General features: G+C 32.6%; 1 protein-coding gene across 4 annotated transcripts; it reads left to right on the top strand.

Annotated features, from left to right (window-relative positions):
* The first annotated feature begins 661 nt into the window (after positions 1 to 661).
* On the top strand, positions 662 to 9,766 carry LOC110672085 (LEAF RUST 10 DISEASE-RESISTANCE LOCUS RECEPTOR-LIKE PROTEIN KINASE-like 1.1). Of its 4 annotated transcripts, none has more exons than XM_058140223.1 (4): positions 662 to 1,548; positions 7,896 to 7,934; positions 8,148 to 8,273; positions 8,412 to 9,766. In XM_058140223.1, the coding sequence occupies exons 1-4, from the start codon at positions 756 to 758 to the stop codon at positions 9,407 to 9,409; spliced, it is 1,956 nt and encodes a 651-aa protein (XP_057996206.1). In that variant the 5' UTR covers positions 662 to 755; the 3' UTR covers positions 9,410 to 9,766. The 4 variants fall into 4 exon arrangements, with proteins under 4 accessions (XP_057996206.1, XP_057996205.1, XP_021690444.2 ...); XM_058140222.1 differs by having other exon boundaries at positions 664 to 1,548; positions 8,025 to 8,273; XM_021834752.2 differs by lacking the exon at positions 662 to 1,548 and adding an exon at positions 6,353 to 7,593.
* Positions 9,767 to 22,647: the final 12,881 nt, after the last annotated feature.

Below are 22,647 nucleotides of genomic sequence, written 5' to 3'. Positions count from 1 at the left end.
ATTACAATTATCTTCTATTTATTTTTAATTATAAAATAAATTTTTATTATTTTATATTAAGTTACTAATCTGATCATTGAAGATCACATAATAGGAAGACCATCTACTCTTATCTTTTTTTTTTTTGGTGATACCATCTACTCTATCTTTAATTATGATTATGTTTACCTTCTACTCTATCTATGATTATGTTTCCATGTGTACTTGAATCCAAAGCTTCCCACTTCAATCCATATCACTATACAATGTAAGAAATTTTGTTAATATTATTCATGATTTGAAAATTTGATAATAAATTAATGAATAAATTTCCATATTAGATTTCAACTTTATAGTTGGGGAACCTATGAGACTAAAAAACCCCTTTATTAAAATATTATTATATTTATGGTTTGAATAAAAAAATATATTATATAGTAAATATTATAATTTTGGGTAATATCTTTAATTACAATGTTTATTGGTGAACTTGCACAACTTCATGCCCACAAGGTCATCGGCTTAGATTCAACAGTCTAAGATTTAAGGCGGATACCTTTTTCGTCATTGACTATTGCAGGGGCGACCCTTCTCAATCAACTTGTTTCCGTTAATTATCAAGTCAAACCCCATCTCTTCTCGTTCTCGAAGTCTCAACTCAACCTACAATATTGCCCTCTTCTCCTCTCCTCTCCTAACGTTATAAAAATATCATCCTCTCTCTCTCTCTCTCTCTCTCTCTCTCTCTCTCTCTACTGTACTATCAAGATCTCCAAATGAACCAAAACTTGTTGTTAATTCCCTTCTATCCATTCATTAATCTCTTTATCATCACTTTCCTTCTCCTCGCCAGAGAGGCCACATGTGCATATGTAGATCCTCAGTACTTGACTTGCAGCATCAACAAAACATGTGGCGATGGCCAAATTATATCCTTCCCATTCTATATTCAAGACCAGCAAGAATCTTTCTGTGGTTACCCTGGATTCAATCTCGTTTGTCAAAATCGCCGTCCAGTTCTCAGACTACGAGATGATAATTATACTATCCACAAAATCGACTACAAAAACCAGATTATTCGCGTCTCAAACGCCGCGTTTTTCCATACAAACACCGCTTGTGTTCCTCATCGATTCAAAAACACATCACTACCCGATGACCGGTTCAATCTATTTCCAAATCAGACAGAACTCTTCTTGCTTTCTCGTTGCAACTCAACACTACTAGGAGGTAGTAATAGTGAACTTCAAAAGTACAAGGTTAATTGTTCTGGCGAAACTGAAGATGGTCCAATTTTATCAATGTTTGATGGCGATCCTATACTGGGTACTGCATCAGAGGTCTGTGAAAAAGAATTGGTGGTTCCTGTGGATTCGCAAAGAGGAGAGAATGAAGGAATTGAAAGGATGCTAGAAAGAGGGTTCGTGTTGAATTGGACAGCAAGTAATTGCAGCATATGCGAAAGTAGTGGAGGTAAATGTGGGTTTAATAGCAGCACCTACCATTTTAGGTGTTTCTGCCCAGACCGGCCTCATGCTTGGGACTGTAAACCTGACCCTGCAGCTACAGGTGAGTTTCTTTCTTTCTTTCTTTCTTTTTCTTTTCCTTTTTCTTTCTGCCTGTCCACACGTATGGTTTGTTAGCTGTAGATAAGGCTGTCAATTCATGGCATTAGATAAGATAGGCCACTTGAGATCATGAGATATGCCTTGCTGGGTTTGCTTTAGATATTGATTGCCTGCCTGATCGCCTGCTTCCTGCCCCTTGTGTATATTTAATATTTAGTACTCTTGCCAGTTGCCTGAAACGGACTACCGTGTGCCTTTCTGGCCTCACTGTGCCCACCCATTAAGGCAAAAAAAAAGTATCATCTAGGTGTGAAGTCAGTAAAAAGCCTTTTGCCCTTTTATGAACAGGTCCTACTCCTGACTTTCATGTGGAGCCGGACATCAACGCCCCCATTTGGCAACGTTTTTATCTTTTTAAGTTGTTTAATATTTTTATTAGGATTAAAATAATTAAAATATTATCACTTATTTATATTTTTTTATAATATAATATTTATATTAATTTTTAAATATTAAAAAAATAATTCATGAAAAATTATTATTTTTAACTTTTTTAAATATTAAGTGAATATTTTAATTAAAATTAATAAAATAATATCACTATTTTTATATTTAATAATTAATTTAATAATTATTTTTATCAAATATTTTTATTTTAAATCACTATATAAATAAATAATTATTAATAATTAATATCTAACAGCTAGTAAATTATATAATAGCTACTAAACATCTAACAACTAATATTATTAAATAGGACTCAAATTTTAGTTTATGGGTTCTGCAGCTCTCTGAGTCAGGGACTGAACAAGAATTTGGTCCTATTCCACTGCATCAAAGTAAAAATAGGAACAGGATTCAGGAATTGTAGAAATTAACTATAGGATTATATTTAGACGGTCATCATTGATTCTTTTGCAAATTAGGAGTTTATTTCATCAATATTCCCTCAACATAGTGACTGTATTAGTGTTGTCCTTTAATTTTTATTTGTATCATAAAATTTTTTAATTTTAATTTCAATATTATTAAGATGATATGTGATATACTATCATCAATTTACAAGTTAATTTATAGCTAAATTTTACTCATTATCTCTCAACTTAGCTAAATTTTTTTATTTGTAAATTATTTAAAATAAAATTATACTTTTAAAAATAGTCTATTATTTTTATAAATATTTACAATTAATTAATCTTATTAAAAATAATGTAATTTTATTATTTTTTCAAGAAAAGTTAATAATATTACTTTTACTTCTATTACTTTTTCATTCAAATATAGGTATATCTTCCTTTAATTTTATTTTAATGTTAGAAAAATTAATAATATATACTATTTAGTTTATTTTAATGATATTCAAACTGTAATTAAGTATGGATGATTTTTCTTTTTTAATATAGGTTGATATTATATATAGTTTTTTTCTTATATTAGTAAAATAATATATTTAATTTTAAATTACTATTTATCTTATTTTGTGTTATAATTATTTTTATATTAAAGGATTTTTTGACTTGTGAGATAAATTAATCAAAGTTGAGGGATGCCTGTAGTAAATTTATCCAAATTGAGAGATAATAAGTGAAATTTAGCCTTAATTTAATCTGCAAATCAGTAATAGCAAATCATAAGATTTTAATAATACTCAAATTAAAGTTTAGAGAGATTTATGATACAAATTGAAGTTATAAGAGACATTGCAGATACAACTATCTAAATTAAGGAACTATTAATGAAATTAATCCCACAAATTAGCTTGAAGTTGATACCCTCCCAGTTGAACTTAGTTCCCTATGACCCTTATAAAACTTTGAAAACTCTAGTGATATAAATGATTAGTTAAGAATAGGCATCACGATAATCAAATATCTATTTTATATAATATGCAAATTTTAATATTGTTTCACAATTTCTGGAGTTTTAATTGTCTAGATATTGATCGAGGAATTATATATATATATATATATATATATATATATATATATATAAATTTTGGTTTTCTAATAATTGTGAAGTGATCATTAGTAGCTAACATAGAATTAGGAGTGATAATTAGGGATGATTAATGGGGTGGCTTTTGGTGTGGTGTGGTGTGAGCGTATGAAGTCGGCAGTTGAATATATTTCATGATAGTTTGAAGGGAATTAGTTGGACCAAAGCATGATGAAACATGCCCATGTTATTATAATTATATAATATACTCTCAATTATTTCTCAATGCTGATCCTAACCATATTAAATATTTATGCCAACTGCACATATGTTTCCACATCTCATACCTACCTAAATAGGAGGATTTTTTTTTTAATTATAATAAGATTTCTCTATTTTTTTAGCTTCTAATTCTTCTTTCTAACTTTCTAGGCAGCCTTTACTTGACCATGAAGTCTTACTCATTATTATTATTATTTTTTTAAATCGTGTTATATTCTGAACAATGAATTCTTCTTGTTTTGAACAATGTCTATATAGAATTGCAAGATGAAAGCAAAGTAATTGATTGATATATGGCATTGGGGTATTAGGTTAGAAATTAATTATTATTTGTATTATAGGAAGTCAAGAAATTCAACAAATTCAATTTCTCGTAACTAGGGTCTAGACCTTGGAAAGAAATTTCCTTATATGAACCAAGCCATGAAGAATCCTCTACTTCACCTTAGAAATTCACAAATCCAAATGATTTTAAATTGGGTGTTGTTCTTTTGTGTCTTTTGGTCCACAATGTTAATACATGCATTCAAAGTTTCAAATGATTATATAACCCATAGTTGAAAATTTGCAATTTCAAACCAAGTTTGCCGCACGAAGAAGAGTCAAATGCTACCATGACATTTGAAGTAAATTGCATCCTTTTCTTCTCTCTCTCTCTCTCTCTCTCTCTCTCTCTACACACACACATATATATATATATTTTCACAAGTGAAATATTCTTTTGCGACCGAGTGAATTTTTACTTAAAATATATTTTTTAATTTATAAATTAACTTAAAAATAAGTAGTTAATTATATGGTCTTTTTAAGCTGTTTTAAGTGTTTAGTTGAAAGATATTTAAAATAATTTTATTTATTAAGAGAATAAAAAGGGATATGCATTGAGTATTGTGGTCTTTAAAATGAGGAGAGTGTTTGATATTTTCAAAAATTATTAAGATAATATAATTTTATATTTGGTAAAAGTGTAGTATCAACATTTTTGAAATGTGAAGATTGTAAGTCTAAAAGTTTAATATATATACTCTGTTAAAGACGCATCATTATGTATATATATTAAATTCTTTTATTAATATGACAATGCATCCAATCAAAATAAGTATATGAGTTTTAATAAATATTAAACAACTAATTTTAGAAATATATTTAAGCAATGCAAATTTAACAATATTCATATAAGTAGACTATCACCCAAACCTCTTGACGAACACTATTCAAACTCATTGTACATACTTAAATTCAGAAGATTTTGTAGTATAATCATTTTAATATTACGCTATAATCATTTTAATATTACGCTGATTATGTTTTATCCATCAAGAATCTACTATATATTATAAAAACAAAAAATTCACTTCACCAAAATTATTATTATTATTATTATTATTATTAAAGGAAATAGAAGCAAAAATCTAAAATTATAAATTATCAATAGGATAAATCCTATTTTTATATGATTGTTAGACTCACTTAACCATATAAAGTTATTTAAAATAGAAAATAACATTATTGATTTAAACAATTAGGAATGAGAAATTATTAGGTGTACTCGGTGCACATACATTCACTTTAATGTGAGAGAGAGAGCACTATTTTTTAATACTATCGGTGTATCTAATAATTAGCCATCAGGTATAATATAAGATCTTATTTTTATGATTTTTTTAACTATACGATGAGGAGATAAACTTTTTATAAAATTTGATTTAGGGTTGAGGGTAGCTAGAGTGTTATAGAATTATTTTTAAAATAATTAATATTTTAAAATAATAATTTATATAATAAATAATAACGTTGAGTATGCATTAGTTTCTAGATTATACTCATGCTTCGATATCCTTCTGTTCCAGGTGTAGATAGCATTTTAGTTTTCTTTTTACTACCCTCTTCTTCATTTAGTTTGAGTTGTGCTCTAGGCATAGTTAAATTGCATAGGATGTCAATTAGTCTGTCGTTGCGGAACTCTGAGATGATTAATCCAATAGGCTTATTAGATATCTGTTGAAATTTTGAAACATAAAGGATTCTGCTGCTTATTGTCCTTTAACTAAGAGTTTCAAAGGGGTGGCAGTTGGCACAATTAAGTACCAAGTGGTATTATAGTTGAGGCTATAGAGAGCATTACCTTCCATCTCTGGAACTGATTTTTCTTTCATGCTCTGCTCTGAGTAGATATTAGATCCCATACAAAGGTACCCAAAGAAGGAAATGTATTGAAGAAATCTGAGAAGGAAATCAGAACGAAACCACGAAATTGAGTAATATCAATCCATGACCTTTATTATTGTTGGAGTTCCAATCCAACATAATAAAAAAAATTAAAAAAAGAATATATAATAAGGAAAGCTAAATTGGTGTAAACCTTTTTTTTTTGGTGAAAATAACTTTAAACTTAATACATGAAAGGGCTAGTAAAAATAACTAGACCCATAGCCAAGTGGCTAGTGAAAAAAAAAAACTAGACTCATAGTCAAATAAAAAAGAAGAGACCAGATAAAACTGTATTGGCCTCTACATGCAAAATATATATATATATATATATATATATATATATATATATATATATATATATAAAATGAGGTAAGCGGGTCAAATTGGCGTAAGCCATCTTAAGGAAAGTAACTCTAAGTTTAACGCATGTATTTTACCCACAGTCATCTGCAACATTTGGATTGAAAAATTTCACAACTAAATGGTTGTAGGAAGATTATATCTTGCGGACAATAATCCGTACTGTTAGAGTCAGAAAATTTCACGGTTATATGGTTATGGCCGCATAGAGTAAACACATCTACCCTTAATCCCTTCTAGTACTTCACCTAAACCCACGAAGGCCTACCATCAGCTTTGGATATTTTCTTTTTCCAGTTTTTGAATTCTAGGGAATGACTATGACTAAGATATAAATGCTGTCCCAGTGACCGGGCCGCATCTGAATTTTTCTTCGGTGCCGCATGTTTTTTCCTGTCTACTTATTCCAGTCTTTTGCATCAAAATTTCCAAGTCATTTGGCGTGTTTAACAAATAGAAGAACTAGATATATAGTGAAGGTGTATTACTAAGGGACATATACCCCTTGGTTTTACTAACAAGTAAATCTCTCCTAGTGTTTGCTATTATTGTTTCTGAGTTTCTATCGGAAATTTTGGCATGGCACGTGTCTATCTCTTAGTATTCGTTTTTCTGTGTCATCTTGGACTTCACTCTGCTGATCAAGAAATGAAGCACCATCCAAATTGTCCACCTTTTCCTTGTGGGAAGCTTGGTGAGATTAAGTTCCCCTTCACTAATTCCAAACGTCCTCCACACTGTGGTTTGTTAACGGTAGAGGGTTGTGACAATGGTGTTCAGAAGATAAAATTGGAGAGAGGAGGAAGATGGTATGAAATTAGCAGTATCTCTCAGGCAGAAGCCATTTCTATTGATGATAAAATGTTCTCAGAGCTTTTGAATTCTCGTAATTGTAGAGCCTTCAAATATCTAAATCTTCCTAACCTTCCTTATCTATCTTTTCAAATTAGTCAAAACCTAACCTTATTCGAATGCAACAACAAGCTTAGTGATCATCCTTCCCTGTTGGAGTATTCAGGCTGCAATAACTCAAGTATATATTATACTGAACGAGAAATTTTGCCAAGTCTTCCACCTCAGTGTTCACTTATTCAGCTTCCCCGGACTCAAAATGGTCAGGATGACATATTTACTCAGTTAACTGCCAACTTCTCACTTGAAGTGCATGTACATTGGGCTTGCAGGAGGTGTTATTATAGAGGAGGAGACTGTCAGGTGAACAGCAAGCAAAAGTTTTATTGTGCTAATGCAGAAGAAGGTATAGGCATCGGAATTAAAAATGAAATAACTTAAATGTTTACTTGAATCAATCATACATATTCCTCCGTATGCTACGTTCCAATAACTGCGCACTTGATAAACTACCTCACTAGAAAGAACCTTTGATTTCCATTGGTTTCTTAAGTGGGTCATTGATAAAACTCAATCTGCTGCAGTGAACTTAGATTAAAAACCAATTTGCAGGTTTTTACAGTTATTGTTGATATCACTGTGTTCTGCATGAATTCATCTTTACCATTTGATGTTGACATCATACTTCTTTTCAAATTCTATTTGCAGGAAATAACAAATTCAGATTGAAGTTTGGATTGGGAGCAGGTAAGTCAACAGCTAGAATAACTCTGCTTTATAGTGTTTTTTAACATGCACCAGAAATTTTTAACAATTTTATGTAATCTGCCTTTTCAGGTGCAGGCATCGGATTACTAGTAATTTTGTCTCTTTATTTTTTCCTCAGTTACCGTAAAAGAAAACCTGCTCCCTCTAACTTCCTGTCAAAAAATTCCTATTCTGTTCCCTCCTCAAAATCAGATCTAGAATTGGGCGGCGCCTACTTTGGTGTCCCACTCTTCTCGTACACTGAACTTGAAGAAGCCACTAGTAATTTTGACAGCAGAAAAGAGCTTGGAGATGGAGGTTTTGGAACTGTGTATTACGGTAAGGAGATAAAAAAAAAATTAATTAGCATCTTCTAATGATAGATCACCTAAACTAGATTGCAATATAGAAAAACAAATTTACAGTATATACTCCATCGCTTAGTTGAATGGGCTTACCATGATCTGTTAAAACCAGGTAAGCTCCGAGATGGACGAGAGGTTGCAGTCAAGCGCTTGTATGAGCATAATTACAGAAGGGTTGCACAGTTCATGAATGAAATTGAAATCCTTACACGCCTACGCCACAAAAATCTTGTCACTCTTTATGGATGCACTTCTCGCCGCAGCCACGATCTCCTCCTTGTATATGAATACGTTCCCAATGGTACGGTGGCTGATCATCTCCATGGTGATCGGGCAAAGTCCAGTCCACTGACATGGCCTATTCGAATGAGCATTGCAATAGAAACAGCTAGCGCTTTGGTTTACCTACACGCTTCGGATATCATACATCGTGACGTCAAAACCACCAACATTCTCCTTGACAACAATTTCTGCGTGAAAGTTGCTGATTTTGGTCTCTCAAGATTGTTCCCTAATGATGTCACCCATGTCTCAACTGCACCGCAAGGGACGCCAGGTTATGTTGATCCAGAGTATCACCAATGCTACCAGCTTACTGATAAGAGTGATGTCTATAGTTTTGGAGTTGTGTTGATTGAGCTGATATCATCAATGCCTGCTGTTGATATTAATAGGCATCGACATGAGATTAATCTAGCTAACTTGGCGGTAAACAGGATTCAAAAATGTGAATTTGATGAGTTGATTGATCCATCTTTTGGGTATAATTCTGATGAAGAAGTTAAAACAATGACAATTACAGTGGCAGAGTTGGCATTTCGATGCTTGCAACAGGACAAGGAAATGAGACCCACCATGGATGAAGTGTTGGAGGAATTAAAGAGAATTGAAAGTGCAGAATTCATGGAGAATCCAGAGGAGATTCATGATGATAACAAGCCATTGAGTGGTATGCTGCCACCATCTTCACCACCAGATTGCGACGATGCTTCGCTATTGAAAAATATCCGATCGCTGCCTTCACCAGATACGGTAACTGCTAAATGGGCTAGTAGTTGTTCCACTACACCTAATGTTAGTGGTAAGATTTTTTCCGTTTCTGCTGCTTAATTTTCTAGGTGGGTGATGACTGATGAGGGCATGATCAACATTCTATTAGACGGAAACGAGTGGCATAATTGCTTCTGATTTTACTTCCATTTTGTTCTTCATAGAGATAAATTGAAGGCACAGAATCTGTAGGTAAATTTGTAAGGGAGTGTATATAGTAAATGAAGTAAGGAACTAGTTTATACCAATGTCCATATTCTGAATCCCATATGATAAACTCTTGCCTTCTTTTGCTCTTTGCAATCTTTGGTTGTGATTAGGAACTCAAAAGTTTTATAAACAGCAGGACAATCTTGATATGTACGTGTAACAATGAAGAAATGTAATTGAAGTGAATTTATCTCTGATCATATATAATTGGCTCTTCTTTTCCTGTAGCAAAGCAAACGCATCTATTTTGATGCATCATCCTTCAAATTTTTTAGAAAATGTTCAAAAAGATGTAAATGTGGTTGGCCATGCAAGAAATGATAAAAACCATGCCTTGGGATTGCAGAGCCTTGCCACTATAGCTTGAACAATTCCTCAGGTTCCATTCTAGGATTTATAAGTCTAATTGCTTTCTGAAAGCTGGTTAAAGCTCCAGTAGTTGCTGATATGAAGATGACAGCATGTTCAGTAACGATGATAGCTAGGCTGTAACCAACATCTTTTAACTGCGCAGAAGTAAAGAAAACAGATTTCCACTAGAATCATAGACTGTAACCCAACTGTTGCATGCATATAAGAATGGTTCCTCTTTCATCTTTAATCTTTTACGTTGCATTTGATTGAAAGAACATCAAAAATTTATGAATATAAGATTGTTGGTTCTCTTGAATCCGGACATAAAATTACATTTCGTAGCAGTTTTTGTTTCTCGGAATTGAATACTAGCTGATTTTGCTTTATTCTCTTTCAACTTACATGGAAGGCAGCATATGGTTGATGAATAAAGAATGTTACTTAATTCCAAAGATGAGTTTGAATAGGAGGAAATTCATTTATTTGAAAATACAACAATTGCTGTAAAACAATAGTCATTTGATGTTGGTGAATCCCATCAATTTTTAAAATTTATTCATTTTACGTACAACTTTTACATTTCTCCCTTTCCACGGCATGTTTAATGAAGTTTCCTATCGAAAGTTTCAGGTGGAAAAAAAACCATAAAAGGATCTTTTAATGGCTTATGAATATCGATTTTATGTTGTGGGTGCAGCCCATAAGGTCCAGCCCACACCTTGAAAACTTAAAATTAAAACCCGGTCAAGTGGAAAAACTCAATCCTTGTAATAAAAAAGGATAAATTACTAAAATCTTTTTGCGTTGATTTGGCTCCATGATTTAGAAAACCATTGAAATATCGTTGAATCAAGATGAATAACGTGATATAAACATATTTTATGTTTGAAATTAATAATTTTAATTCTTATATTATGAATGAAAAAGTATAATATTTTATAATATAATAATTTAGAATTAAAATGTAATTAAATTTTCAAAATTAAAGATTAAATCATAGCCAAATTTAAAATATTAGAATAGAAATAATAAAACTATAATGAAAATTCATTGTCATGATAAATACTAAAAAAGTATGGAGTAATTCACAAATTTTAGAAATAAAAAAAATATTCGAAATTTTAAAAATAAAATATATGTCATATCAACACATGTATAGATTTTGGTAAATTTTATTGTTTTATTATTTCTATTCTAATATTTTAAATTTGGCTATGATTTAATCTTTAATTTTGAAAATTCATTGTCATGATAAATACTAAAAAAGTATGGAGTAATTCACAAATTTTAGAAATAAAAAAAATATTCGAAATTTTAAAAATAAAATATATGTCATATCAACACATGTATAGATTTTGGTAAATTTCTATAATTAAAAAAAAAACCTATTTTATATGGGAACAAGCCGCAAAATTTTACCCGTGATTTTAAAAAATTAAATGATTCAAATTAATTTTTTTAATATGATTTGATATTAATTGATATTTATTTTAATTAGAATTAATCTTAATTCTAATTGTACAAGAATTACACATATTAGATTTTGAATATATATTACACATATTCTCTTTTATAAAAAATAAAGATATTAAGATCATCTTAAAAAAATATTCATCACTAAAATTTTGTTTTATGTATGAATCAAGAAGGGTTAAAAGGAAGAAATCAATTTATTAAATCAATGAGTTTCTTTCAATTATTGGCATGAGTTAATTAAATTCCGTATCAAGTATTAGATCGATTATTAGAGTGATAGTTGAATATTATATTTATTATTCACATCATATTTATGATTTATTAAAAATTATTTTACATGAATGAAGTTATTTTAAATTTCAATAACATCCTGTTTGGTTTAATTCTATGATAAAATTTATTTCATTTATAAATAAATTTCATGATAGAATTCATTTATAAATGAATTTTTTTATTTGAAATAGTTTATATTAAATGTAGAATTTATTTCAAATTGCATGATTTTTGTATTTGAAATAAATAAAATAAAATAACATATAATAAAAGTATAATTTTTTCACTTGAAATATATATGATTTTAAGTTTAGAATTTATTTATAAATTCTATCAATTTTAATATAATTTAGTTTAGTTATAATAAATTCTATAGAATTAATTATTACGAATTTTAAATAAATTTTTATTTAAACTAAATACTAAAATTTTATATTTACAAATAAATTTTATAAAATTTTGTAAAATTCATTTATGCCAAACATTACCTAAAAGAAATAATTTCATATTATATTTTATGCTTTATAATATCATAACATCACTCCAGATATTTAATCGTTTTTTTAACAGTTTTAAACATAATTAAAATTTTTTAAATTATAATTCATATAGTGATTATTATTTGTAAAAATTGAGCCTATAAATTTTCCTTTTCTATTGAACATTTTCAATATCTCCTAAGGACATTTAAGAAGGAAAAAAAATTAATAAGGTCTTCAATTATGCTAATGTGAAATGGTATAGTTTAATGGGTAAATTGTAACACTCCAAATTTTTAAATAATCATTTTATGTGTAAATTCTAATATTTTAATGCAGTAAATATCATGGTATTTAATTTGAATTTTTCAGGTTTTCAAAATCGGATTTTATTTTTCAAGGTAATTAATTTTATCGATTTTTAAAAATTAATTTAAAGACCACGTAGTAAGTTTAAAAATTAAACTCCATAAATTTTTTTGAGTTTTCTATAATTCTTTTCAGAATTTTCAAGTCTTGTTTTGAATCCCATGGAAATGTAAAAATTAAATTTTGGGTACCTTGAATCGAACAGGCCTCATTGAACCAAACCGAATTGGACCGATCGAATCGGACTAGTCATTTCCTTTTTCTTATTTCCTCCCGACGCGTCTTGCCCCCTCTCCCTTCTCTCTTCTTTTTCTCTCTCTCTTTCCTTCCCCACCGCTGGCCTCCCCCACATGCCGATGCACCTTCAGCCACCCTCCCCTGCTAGCGCTGCCCTTCTTGTAACATCTCGAACCTCCGAGCTCTGAATAGTATCATTTATTGCCTGTAAATAGTACTATTCAAAACCACCTTAGAGACAAAAAAAAATTAAGGGAAAATTAATAGTGATTGACACAATAAAAAAATTCAAGTGAACCAACGACCTAAGGACTCATCGGGGATTATGAAAAGATAGATTATAACCTGATGAGGGGCATTTTGGTCAATTCACTTCAAGAGTTAATTTTTTACCAAAATGTCAATTAAATTAAATGAAAAATAATATATTGAATTATGAAGAAATTTTGAGGAAAAGTTAAGAGAAAATGTAAAAAGAAAAGAAAAGAAATAAAAATTTAAGTTTAATTACATTTATGACACAATTAAAATTTATGATTTAATTAAACTAATTTTGGGGATAATTATATAAAGGGAAAAGACAAATTACACTAAAATTAAAAAGCCATTTTTTTCCTCCTTCTTCTTCTTGTGCCGCCACCCTCCCCCACACTCTCTCCCCCTCTCTTTCTTTCTTCTTCGTCCTTCTTCTTTCATTAACACCCCTTCTCAAAATTCAATTCCTCACTTTCCTTCCATGGGTTTTCTATCTAATTAATAGAAAACATTAAAGAAATTATTGATTGAGGGATTGAAGCAAGAAGAACAAGAGAATTGAAAAAAATTGAAAGTTGGGAAAAATCATCAAGAGGTAAGTTTCTTTCATGCTTAATTAGTTATACAAGCTTTGAATTAAGTTTGATTGTGATGAAATTACATGAGAAAGTATGAGAATCATGCATTTATGGAGAGAGAAATTTTTTGCCAACTTGGGAAAAACTTAGGGTTTGATGTGTTTTAGCTAAATTGATGATGAATTCAAGTTTAATTGAAGTGGTGTACATGTTTGGGGGTTGTGGAATTTTATAGAATTTGCATAAATTGGAAAGTTGAAAATTAGGATTCTTGGAAAATTAGGGCTTTTATTGTATGAAGTGTAATTAGTATTTATAATGACAAAGTGTAGTCATTTGAAGTTCCTTGAGTGTGAATTGATATTGGATTGATGAAAGGAATTAATAGAATGGTATGGATTGGGGAAATTGGAAACTATGATTTTGAAAAATTGGGGGTTTTGTACAAGGAAGTGCCATTGATGTGTTTAATATTAAATTATGGTCATTTGGGATGAATTAAATGTAAATCGAGGTTGGTTAGTGGAAGTAATTGATGGAAATGAAAATTGAACTTTAGGGCTGAAATTCTAGACACTGAGTCTAGTGTGCTTCGCAGCTCATAAGTTGAGCAACACAACTCCAATTGGTGTGAAACCAATTGGACATGAAAATTAAGATATAGGGCTAGAATTTTCATGAAAATACCCTACCTAAAAATTGACCATAAGTTGCCCTAAATGAGCCTTGAATCTGGATGTAGGAATTCTGGACCTGACAGAGTGACCACGTGAACAGTAATAGGAAAATTGTCATAACTCACTCTAGAAAACTCCAAATAACCTGATTCTTGAACCGATAGAAACCTGAAACATAGTAGAACATTTCATATGAAGAACTTAAGGCCAAATTATGAACGTAACCCAACCAAATTACTGAAAAAAATTTGGATTAATAAATCTGCTAGAACCTGGACCAGTCTTAAAATTCTGGAAAATGGCCATCCGACTAGTTTTGGGAAATTTGCCATAACTTGGTCTACAAAACTGCAAATGCAATGATTCCAAAGCCAAAATTTTTATAAGACATAGAACTACAACGTTTATGTTTTGACTAGAACCTAGATCTTAGAGCAACTTATGGAAATTGTTAGGAAAATTTAGAATGCCTAAGCTAGATTCCTGCAATTCAACTAAATGGCCTTATGACCCCAGCATGGTTAATAGGTCATAACTTTCTCTACAAAACTCCAATTGGAGTGATTCAAAATGAGTTGAAAACCTAAGATAGAGACCTACAATATTGTTTTAAAGACTGGATTAAATAATGGACATGAGAGGCTCAGATGTTAGATGCAAAATTGGGCAGAATTCTAAAAACCTGGAATCTGCAGGGTTGCCCACGTGAACAGTAATTTTAATTTGACAATAACTTGAGCTAAAAAACTCTAAATGAGGTGATTCAAAAAGGGAAATAAAGCTGAGACCTAAAGGAACAATTTTCATGAAGAACACCTTACCAAATTATGATTGGAATTAGGTAAAAATTGGGTTCAATTATTAGGCCATTATGCTGTCCAAAATTCCAAAACTCACTAAAGTTACAAAGTTAACTTAGGATGCATTAGACATTTATGTAATGAGTTCTTGGCAATAGTTTTGATAAGTATTGAGACATTCTACTTGTGCATTTTTAGTAGAAAAAGAGGTTGGGACGGACAAGGAGAAGTAAGTAAAGAGAAATGAGGTTTATTGAAGGTTTGTGCATAACTAACCTTTTTCTTTGTTTTTAACTTTGTAAATTGATTTGAATGAGTTTATTTTGAATGAGATATGGTTTTTCTCTTGCATTTGAGAAATTTGGGTGTTGCCACCTCTATATGAGTTTTATGATGATTTGAATATGTTTATTATTTTGCAAATGTGATTGTTGCTTGATAAACTTTGGAAAATTGTTTTAAAAACACAGTTAGCATGACAATCCCTTTCGGAACTCACCAGTAGTAAAGGCTACTTGAGGTTTGATATTTGATTATGATTATGCCCCCATTAATAACAGTTAGTGGGGTGAGACTATATGAGTACTCTTTAGCTAGCTAACCTTTCCCTTATTAATAACGATTAGCGAGGTTGATTTGCTTTGTCGTGGTGTACAACACGGCATTGATCGTGAAATTTTGTGTCATGGCCTAAACTGTGTGTTGATGTTAGCAACACTTATGCTTTGTGAATTGTGATTTGTGAAGTATGATTTCTCATTTGAAAGGTGATTTCAATAAATGGTTCTTATGGACTTAGAACTATTGTAATGTTTTCATGCTTATGGAAAATATGATTTATTATGTTTTGACAAGTTGTGCTTTATTTTAAGTTTTAAAGTTATTAGTTGTGCGCCACTGAGTGATATACTAAGCGATAGCTTATTTATGCTATTGCAGGTAAGAGAAAGGAGAAGGCTACAGAGTGAGAGACTTGGAAGCAGCACTTTATATTGACTGTTGGTATATATAGTAGGTATACCCCTATAATTTCCTTTTGATGTATTTTGTAGCTATATGCATGGATGTACGAACATTGAGCAGTTTGTATTAAAAAGCATTACATTGCTAAAGTATTTTTGGATTTTAAATATTTGAAATTTTATTTTGAGACTTATGGAAATGTAACTTTTGTAATATTTAGTTTATTATTATTTCTAATGAATGTTTACTTGAAATGTAAATGAGTTTTTATTATGCTTGTAAAATGGATTGAAGAAAATCTTTTACTTGACTTATACCATGATTTCTACAGGTTAAAAATTTTGGGTTTACTAAAGTTTCAACCACCACAATGCAGTTTTTTGTAATGTAAAAGTAAAATAAAATGCTATGTTTTATTTAAAATCCCTTGTAGTATATTTAATGGGTTATCGGTAGGTGTAGTTTGGTAATTTATTAGTTATACTACGGGATCATGTTATACCTTACAAAGAGGTAAGGTGTGACATGTTTTAGTGGTATCAGAGCTTTGATTTTCATACAAGTTTTGAATTGCATATTTGAAATTTTTTGATAAGTACAACTGCTCAATTGTCATTAATTGATACATATAGTGCATTACATCATGAATATGGACTAATGGAGGGAAATTTCCTTATGTTGGTTGTATAAGGCGAAAAATTCCTTGTGATTCAGTATGGAAGAGGGGGATCACACAGTAGAGCAATCTGTAGCAGCTGAGGTATAGGAGGAGGCCCCAGCTCCTCAGAATGCTAGTGGGTCAGCTGCATCCATCCCGCCCATGCAGTTTCCTACTCAGTTCGCTCAGCAGATGACTGCACTATTTCAATAAATGGCTGGCAATATACCAGTCCAAGCTCCAATACAAGCTCCTCCAGTGCAACCACCACCCCCAACTAGATAGTATGAAAAATTAATTAAGTATGGGGCAATAGAGTTCAAGGGTACAGTGGACCCATTGGAAGCAGAATAATGGCTTGAGTGAATGGAGTGGGTATTCAAGAAATTACACTACACAGATGATCTGAAGTTCGAATACTTAGTTTCTTTGCTGCAAGGGGACACTTATGAATGGTGGAAAATCATTCCCCATAGTCTGGTAGAGCCCCCAGTATTGACATGGGAAGACTTCCTTAGGGAATTTCGAAAGAAGAATGTTTCGGATACATATATGGATATGAAGCTTCAGGAGTTTTTGAGTTTGAAACAAAGAGATAGGACTGTAGCAGAGTATGAGAGGGAGTTTTCTCGCCTAAGTCACTATGTTGGGAGTTTACTCACCACCAGCAGAGATAGATGCAAGCAGTTTAAAGCTGGATTGAGGCTTAGTCTACGACTACAGGTGGTTAGTTTTAGACATGGGAACTTCTCAAAGTTAATATCTCAGGCCCTTGAGCTGGAAAGGATAGAACTGGAAGGGGCATCTGAGAAGGTAACAACTGAAAAAGAGAAAAGTGGAAAGAACACATGTTAGAGTTCAAGTAGCAATCCGGGTGAGAGAAAGAGCTTTGGGGGACCGAGTAATAGAGGATCTGGTAGGGGAAGATTCTCAGGTCAGAGGCCACCTAGATCTAGTCAGCAGACATCCAGGGGTTTCTTTCCTATTCGTGCCTGTGAAACTTGTCGCAAAACACATGGAGGAATATGTTATAAGGCCACATAAGCCTACTACAACTGTGGCGGAAAGTGGGCATTTTGCTAGAGATTGCACTAGTGCCCGCAAATCTGGGCCACCTACCACCACTGAGGGATATGTTCAAGGTTCTGCTTCCAGAAGACAACAGACAGTTAGTAGAGGCCAAGGCAGGGGTAGAGGCAGTACTTCTGGCAGCCAAGGCACAGTGAACCAGCCAAAACAGAGTGGTGCACCAGCTAGGGTGTACACCATGCACCAGAGGGAGGAAGCTGAGATAACAGATGTTGTGGCTAGTATATTCTCCATCTTTAACAAGGATGTTTATGTGTTTTTTGACCCCAGTTCTACACATTCTTATGCTAGTACCAGTATTGCATGTTCTGTTACTATTCCTTGTGTGAAATTAGATTTTGAAGTGTTAGTGACTAGTCCACTAGCACAAGAGGTTATGGTGAACAAATTGTATAAGGATTGTTCTTTGGTAATCCAAGGACATACATTCCTATCGCATTTGATTGAAATGCCCTTTTGAGATTATGATATCATTTTGGGCATGGATTGGTTAGCCAGGCATCATGCCATGATCGACTGTAGACTGAGTATGCAGATGTAGAAATACATGGGGAGAGGCAGTTATTTCCATCCAACATCATTTCAGCTGCACTTACTAGAAAGATGATTAGAAAGGGGTGTGAAGCATATTTGGCCCATGTGATTAGTACCTAAGTAGGGAGTTTAGAATTAAGGGATAATCCTACTGTATGTGATTTTCTAGATGTCTTTCCGGAAGAATTGCCAGGATTGCCTCCGGAGAGAGAAGTCCAGTTTGAAATTGAGATTATGCTTGGTATGGAGCCAATTTCCATCACTCCTTATAAGATGGCACCTGCTGAGTTGAAAGAGTAGAAGGTGCAACTGTAAGAGTTACTAGATAAGGGTTTCATCCACCCTAGCGTGTCACCTTGGAGAGCATCAGTATTGTTTGTGAAGAAGAAAAATGGTACTCTCTGTCTATGCATAGACTACAGACAGTTGAATAAAGCGACCATAAAGAATAGATATCCTCTGCCACAGATTGATGATCTATTTGATCAGCTGAAGGATGCAACTGTATTCTCTAAAATTGACTTGAGATTGGGCTATTATCAGTTGAGGGTACAACAGAAGAGCATTCTTAAAACTGCCTTTAGGATTTGGTGTGGCTACTATGAGTTCTTGGTAATGCCATTCGTGTTAACCAATGCTCCGACTGATTTTATGGGCTTGATGAACACTATCTTCAGGCCATATTTGGATTAGTTTGTTGTGGTGTTCATTAATGATATTTTGGTGTACTCAAAGAATGCAGAGGAACACAACAAGCACTTGAGGATAGTATCGCAAACTTTAAGGGAGAAACAATTGTATGCCAAACTATCGAAATGTGAGTTTTGGTTGAAGGAGATTACATTTTTAAGGCATATTGTATCTTCAGAGGGTATCAAGGTGGATCCTAGCAAAGTAGAAGTCATTCTTAATTGGAAGCCACCCAGAAATGTCACTCAAGTTCTGAGTTTCCTTGGTTTAGCTGAGTACTACCGAAGGTTTGTGAAGGGATTCTCCATGTTAGCATCTCCACTGACTAAGCTACTTAGGAAGGATGTGAAATTTCAGTGGACTGATCGGTGTTAGGAGAATTTTGATGAGTTGAAGAGGTGTTTAACTGAAGCTCCAGTCTTAACTTTGCCTACTTTGAGTAAAGAGTACACCATATACAGTGATGCTTCTCATAATGGATTGGGCTGTGTGTTGATGCAAGATAGGAACGTCATTATCTATGCTTCTCACTAGCTTAAACCACATGAGAGAAATTATCCTACACATGACCTGGAGCTAGTAGCCATTGTCTTTTCCTTGAAGATCTAGAGACACTACTTGTATAGGGAGAAATGTTATATATACACAGATCACAAGAGTTTGAAGTATTTGGGCACACAGAAGGAGTTAAATTTGAGGCAGAGGAGATGGTTAGAGCTGATAAAAGACTATGATTATCTGATTGACTACCAACCTGAGAAAGCTAATGTGGTGGCAGACGCCTTAAGTCGCAAGACCATGGCTAGTTTGAGAGTTTCACCTTTATCCATGGTACATGGCTTGAGGGCTTTACATGGCAATTTGGAGATTAATGATGATGGGCAGATGGTAGCTACTTGGCAAGTGAAGCCAATGCTAACAGAACAAATTAAAACAGCCACTCAGAATGATGATAAGTATGTGAAGTTAGTGGAAGAGACTCGTGATGGCAAGAAACTAGAGTTGTCGGTGAATGATGAGGGTTTGTTGTTATATCAAGGCAGAATGTGCATTCCTGATAATGTTAAACTGAGGCAAATCATTTTAAAGGAAGCACATTATTCACCTTTTGCTATGCACCCTGGTGGAACCAAATGTACAAAACCATAAAAGAGCACTATTAGTGGAAGGAAATGAAGAAGGACATTGCAAAATATGTTGCTAAATGCCTAACTTGTCAGCAAGTAAAGGCAGAACATTAAGTGTCAGCAGGGTTGCTACAACTATTGCCAATTCTAGAGTGAAAATAGGAGAGAATCACTATGAATTTTGTGACAGGACTTCCATGTACACAGAAGAATCATAATGCAATTTGGGTTATTGTTGATAAATTGATCAAGTCTGCACACTTTCTGCCAGTGATGATGGATTACAGCCTGAAAAAATTGGCTAAATTGTACATTGATGAAGTGGTGAGGTTGCATGGAGTGCCAGTGTCTATTGTATCAGACAGAAATCCAAGGTTCGCTTCTAGATGCTGGGGTAGTCTTCAAAAAGCCCTGGGAACTATAGTAAACTTCAGTACAACATTCCATCCACAAACAGACGACTAATCTGAAAGGATCATTCAGATTTTGGAGGACATATTTCGGGCTTGTGTGATTGAGCTTGATAGTAGTTGGGACACACATTTGCCTTTGATTGAATTTGCTTACAACAATAGTTATCAGTCAAGTATTGGAATGCCTCCATATGAAGCTCTGTATGGTAGAAAGTGCAGAACTCTCTTGTGTTGGGATGAAGGGGGCAAGAGGAAGTTGATTGGCCCCGAGCTTGTGTAGGAGACGAAAGAAAAGAATAAGCTCATTAGAGACAGACTCAAGGCTACAACAGATAGACAGAAGTCCTACATTGATCTGAAGAGAAGAGATATTCAGTATAGTGTGGGTGACAAAGTATTCCTTAAAATTTCTCCTTGGAAGAAGATCATGAGGTTTGGTAGAAAGGGAAAACTAAGTCCTCACTTCATCGGGCTATATGAGGTTCTGGAAAGAGTGGGTCCGTTGACATATAGGTTGACATTGTCTCTGGAATTGAAAAAGATTCACAATGTCTTCCATGTCTCCATGCTAAGGAAGTATAGATCAAAGCCCTCACACATCTTGCCAGTAGATGAGATTGAGGTGAATCCAGACCTAAAATATGATGAAGAGACCATAAAAATCTTAGTATATGAGGTGAAGCAGCTGAGGAACAAGCAGACACCTCTTGTAAAAGTATTGTGGAACCATCATTCAGGCCAGGAGACTACATGGGAGCGTGAGGAGGACATGAGGTATCACACCTTACCCCTTTTATAAGGTATAATATGATCCCGTAGTATACCTAATAAATTACCGAACTCTGCCTATCGATAACCCATTAAATATACTACAAGGGATTTTAAAGGGATCATAGCATTTTATTTTATTTTTATTTTACAGAAAAATTGCATGGTGATGGTTAAAACTTTAGCAAAACCCAAAATTTATAACCTGTTGAAATCATAATATAAATCAAGTAAAAATTTTACCTTCAATCCATTTCACAAGCATAATAATAATTCATTTATATTTCAAGTAAACATTTAATTTCAAATTTTACATTCCTTAAAGATAATAAACTTAATATTATAAGAATTACATTTACATGAGTCTCAAAATAATATTACAAATATTTACAATCTCAAAATGTTATAGCAATGTAATACTTTTTATACAACTGCTCAATGTCAGTATAACCATACATAAAGCTATAAAATATATCAAATGAAACTACAGGGGTATGCCTAATATATATACCCACAGTCAATTCAAAAACTGCTCCAAAGTCTCTCACTCAGCAGCCTTCTCCTTTTCCCTACCTGCGACAGCGTAAATAAGCTATAGCTGAGTATATCACTCAGTGGTGCACAACTAATAATTTTAAAACTTAAAATAAAGCACAACTTGTCAAGATATAACAAATCACATTTCCCATAATCATGAAAATATCACAATAATTTCTAAGTCCATGATAACCATTTATTGAAATCACCTTTCAATTAAGTAATCATAATTCACAAATCACAATTCATAAGTGTTGCTAACAACAACACACAGTTTAGACCATGACATAAAATTTCACGATCAATGTCGTGTTATACACCGCGACAAAGCAAATCAACCTCACTAACCGTTATTAATGATGGAAAGGCTAGCTAACTAATGAGTACTCATATAATCTCACCCCACTAACCATTATTCATGGGAGACATAATCAAAATCAATTATCAAACCCCAAATAGCTGTTACTACTGGGGAATTCCGAATGGGACTATCATGCTAACTGTGGTTTTAAAACAGTTTCAAAGAATTTCAAATCAAATAGTCGCAATCAATTTATCATAAAAACCATAAGGATTGTCAACACATAAATTTCTCAAATGCAAGGAAAAATCATAACTCCTTCATAAAGCTCATTCAAATTAATTTCAAGTTAAAAACAATAAAGGAAGTTAGTTGTGCACAAACTTTCAATGATCTCCTTTCTCTTTACTTACTTCTCCTTGTCCGTCCCAACCTCTTTTTCTACTAAAAACACACAAGTAGAATATCTCAATACTCATCTCAACTATTGCCAAGTACTCATTATATGAA

Source organism: Hevea brasiliensis, chromosome 17 (genome assembly GCF_030052815.1).
Source record: "Hevea brasiliensis isolate MT/VB/25A 57/8 chromosome 17, ASM3005281v1, whole genome shotgun sequence".
Classification (NCBI taxonomy): Eukaryota; Viridiplantae; Streptophyta; class Magnoliopsida; order Malpighiales; family Euphorbiaceae; genus Hevea; species Hevea brasiliensis.
The sequence above is the reverse complement of the archived record's forward strand: the minus strand, read 5'-3'. Positions and strand labels throughout refer to the sequence as shown.

Bases quoted from the DNA above. Each gene is read 5' to 3' on its own strand.
- LOC110672085 (XM_058140222.1), top strand. From the start codon at position 756: ATGAACCAAAACTTGTTGTTAATTCCCTTCTATCCATTCATTAATCTC. The intron at 1,549-7,895 runs GTGAGTTTCTTT...TTCTATTTGCAG, and splicing joins ACCTGACCCTGCAGCTACAG to GAAATAACAAATTCAGATTG. The intron at 8,274-8,411 runs GTAAGGAGATAA...TGTTAAAACCAG, and splicing joins TTTTGGAACTGTGTATTACG to GTAAGCTCCGAGATGGACGA.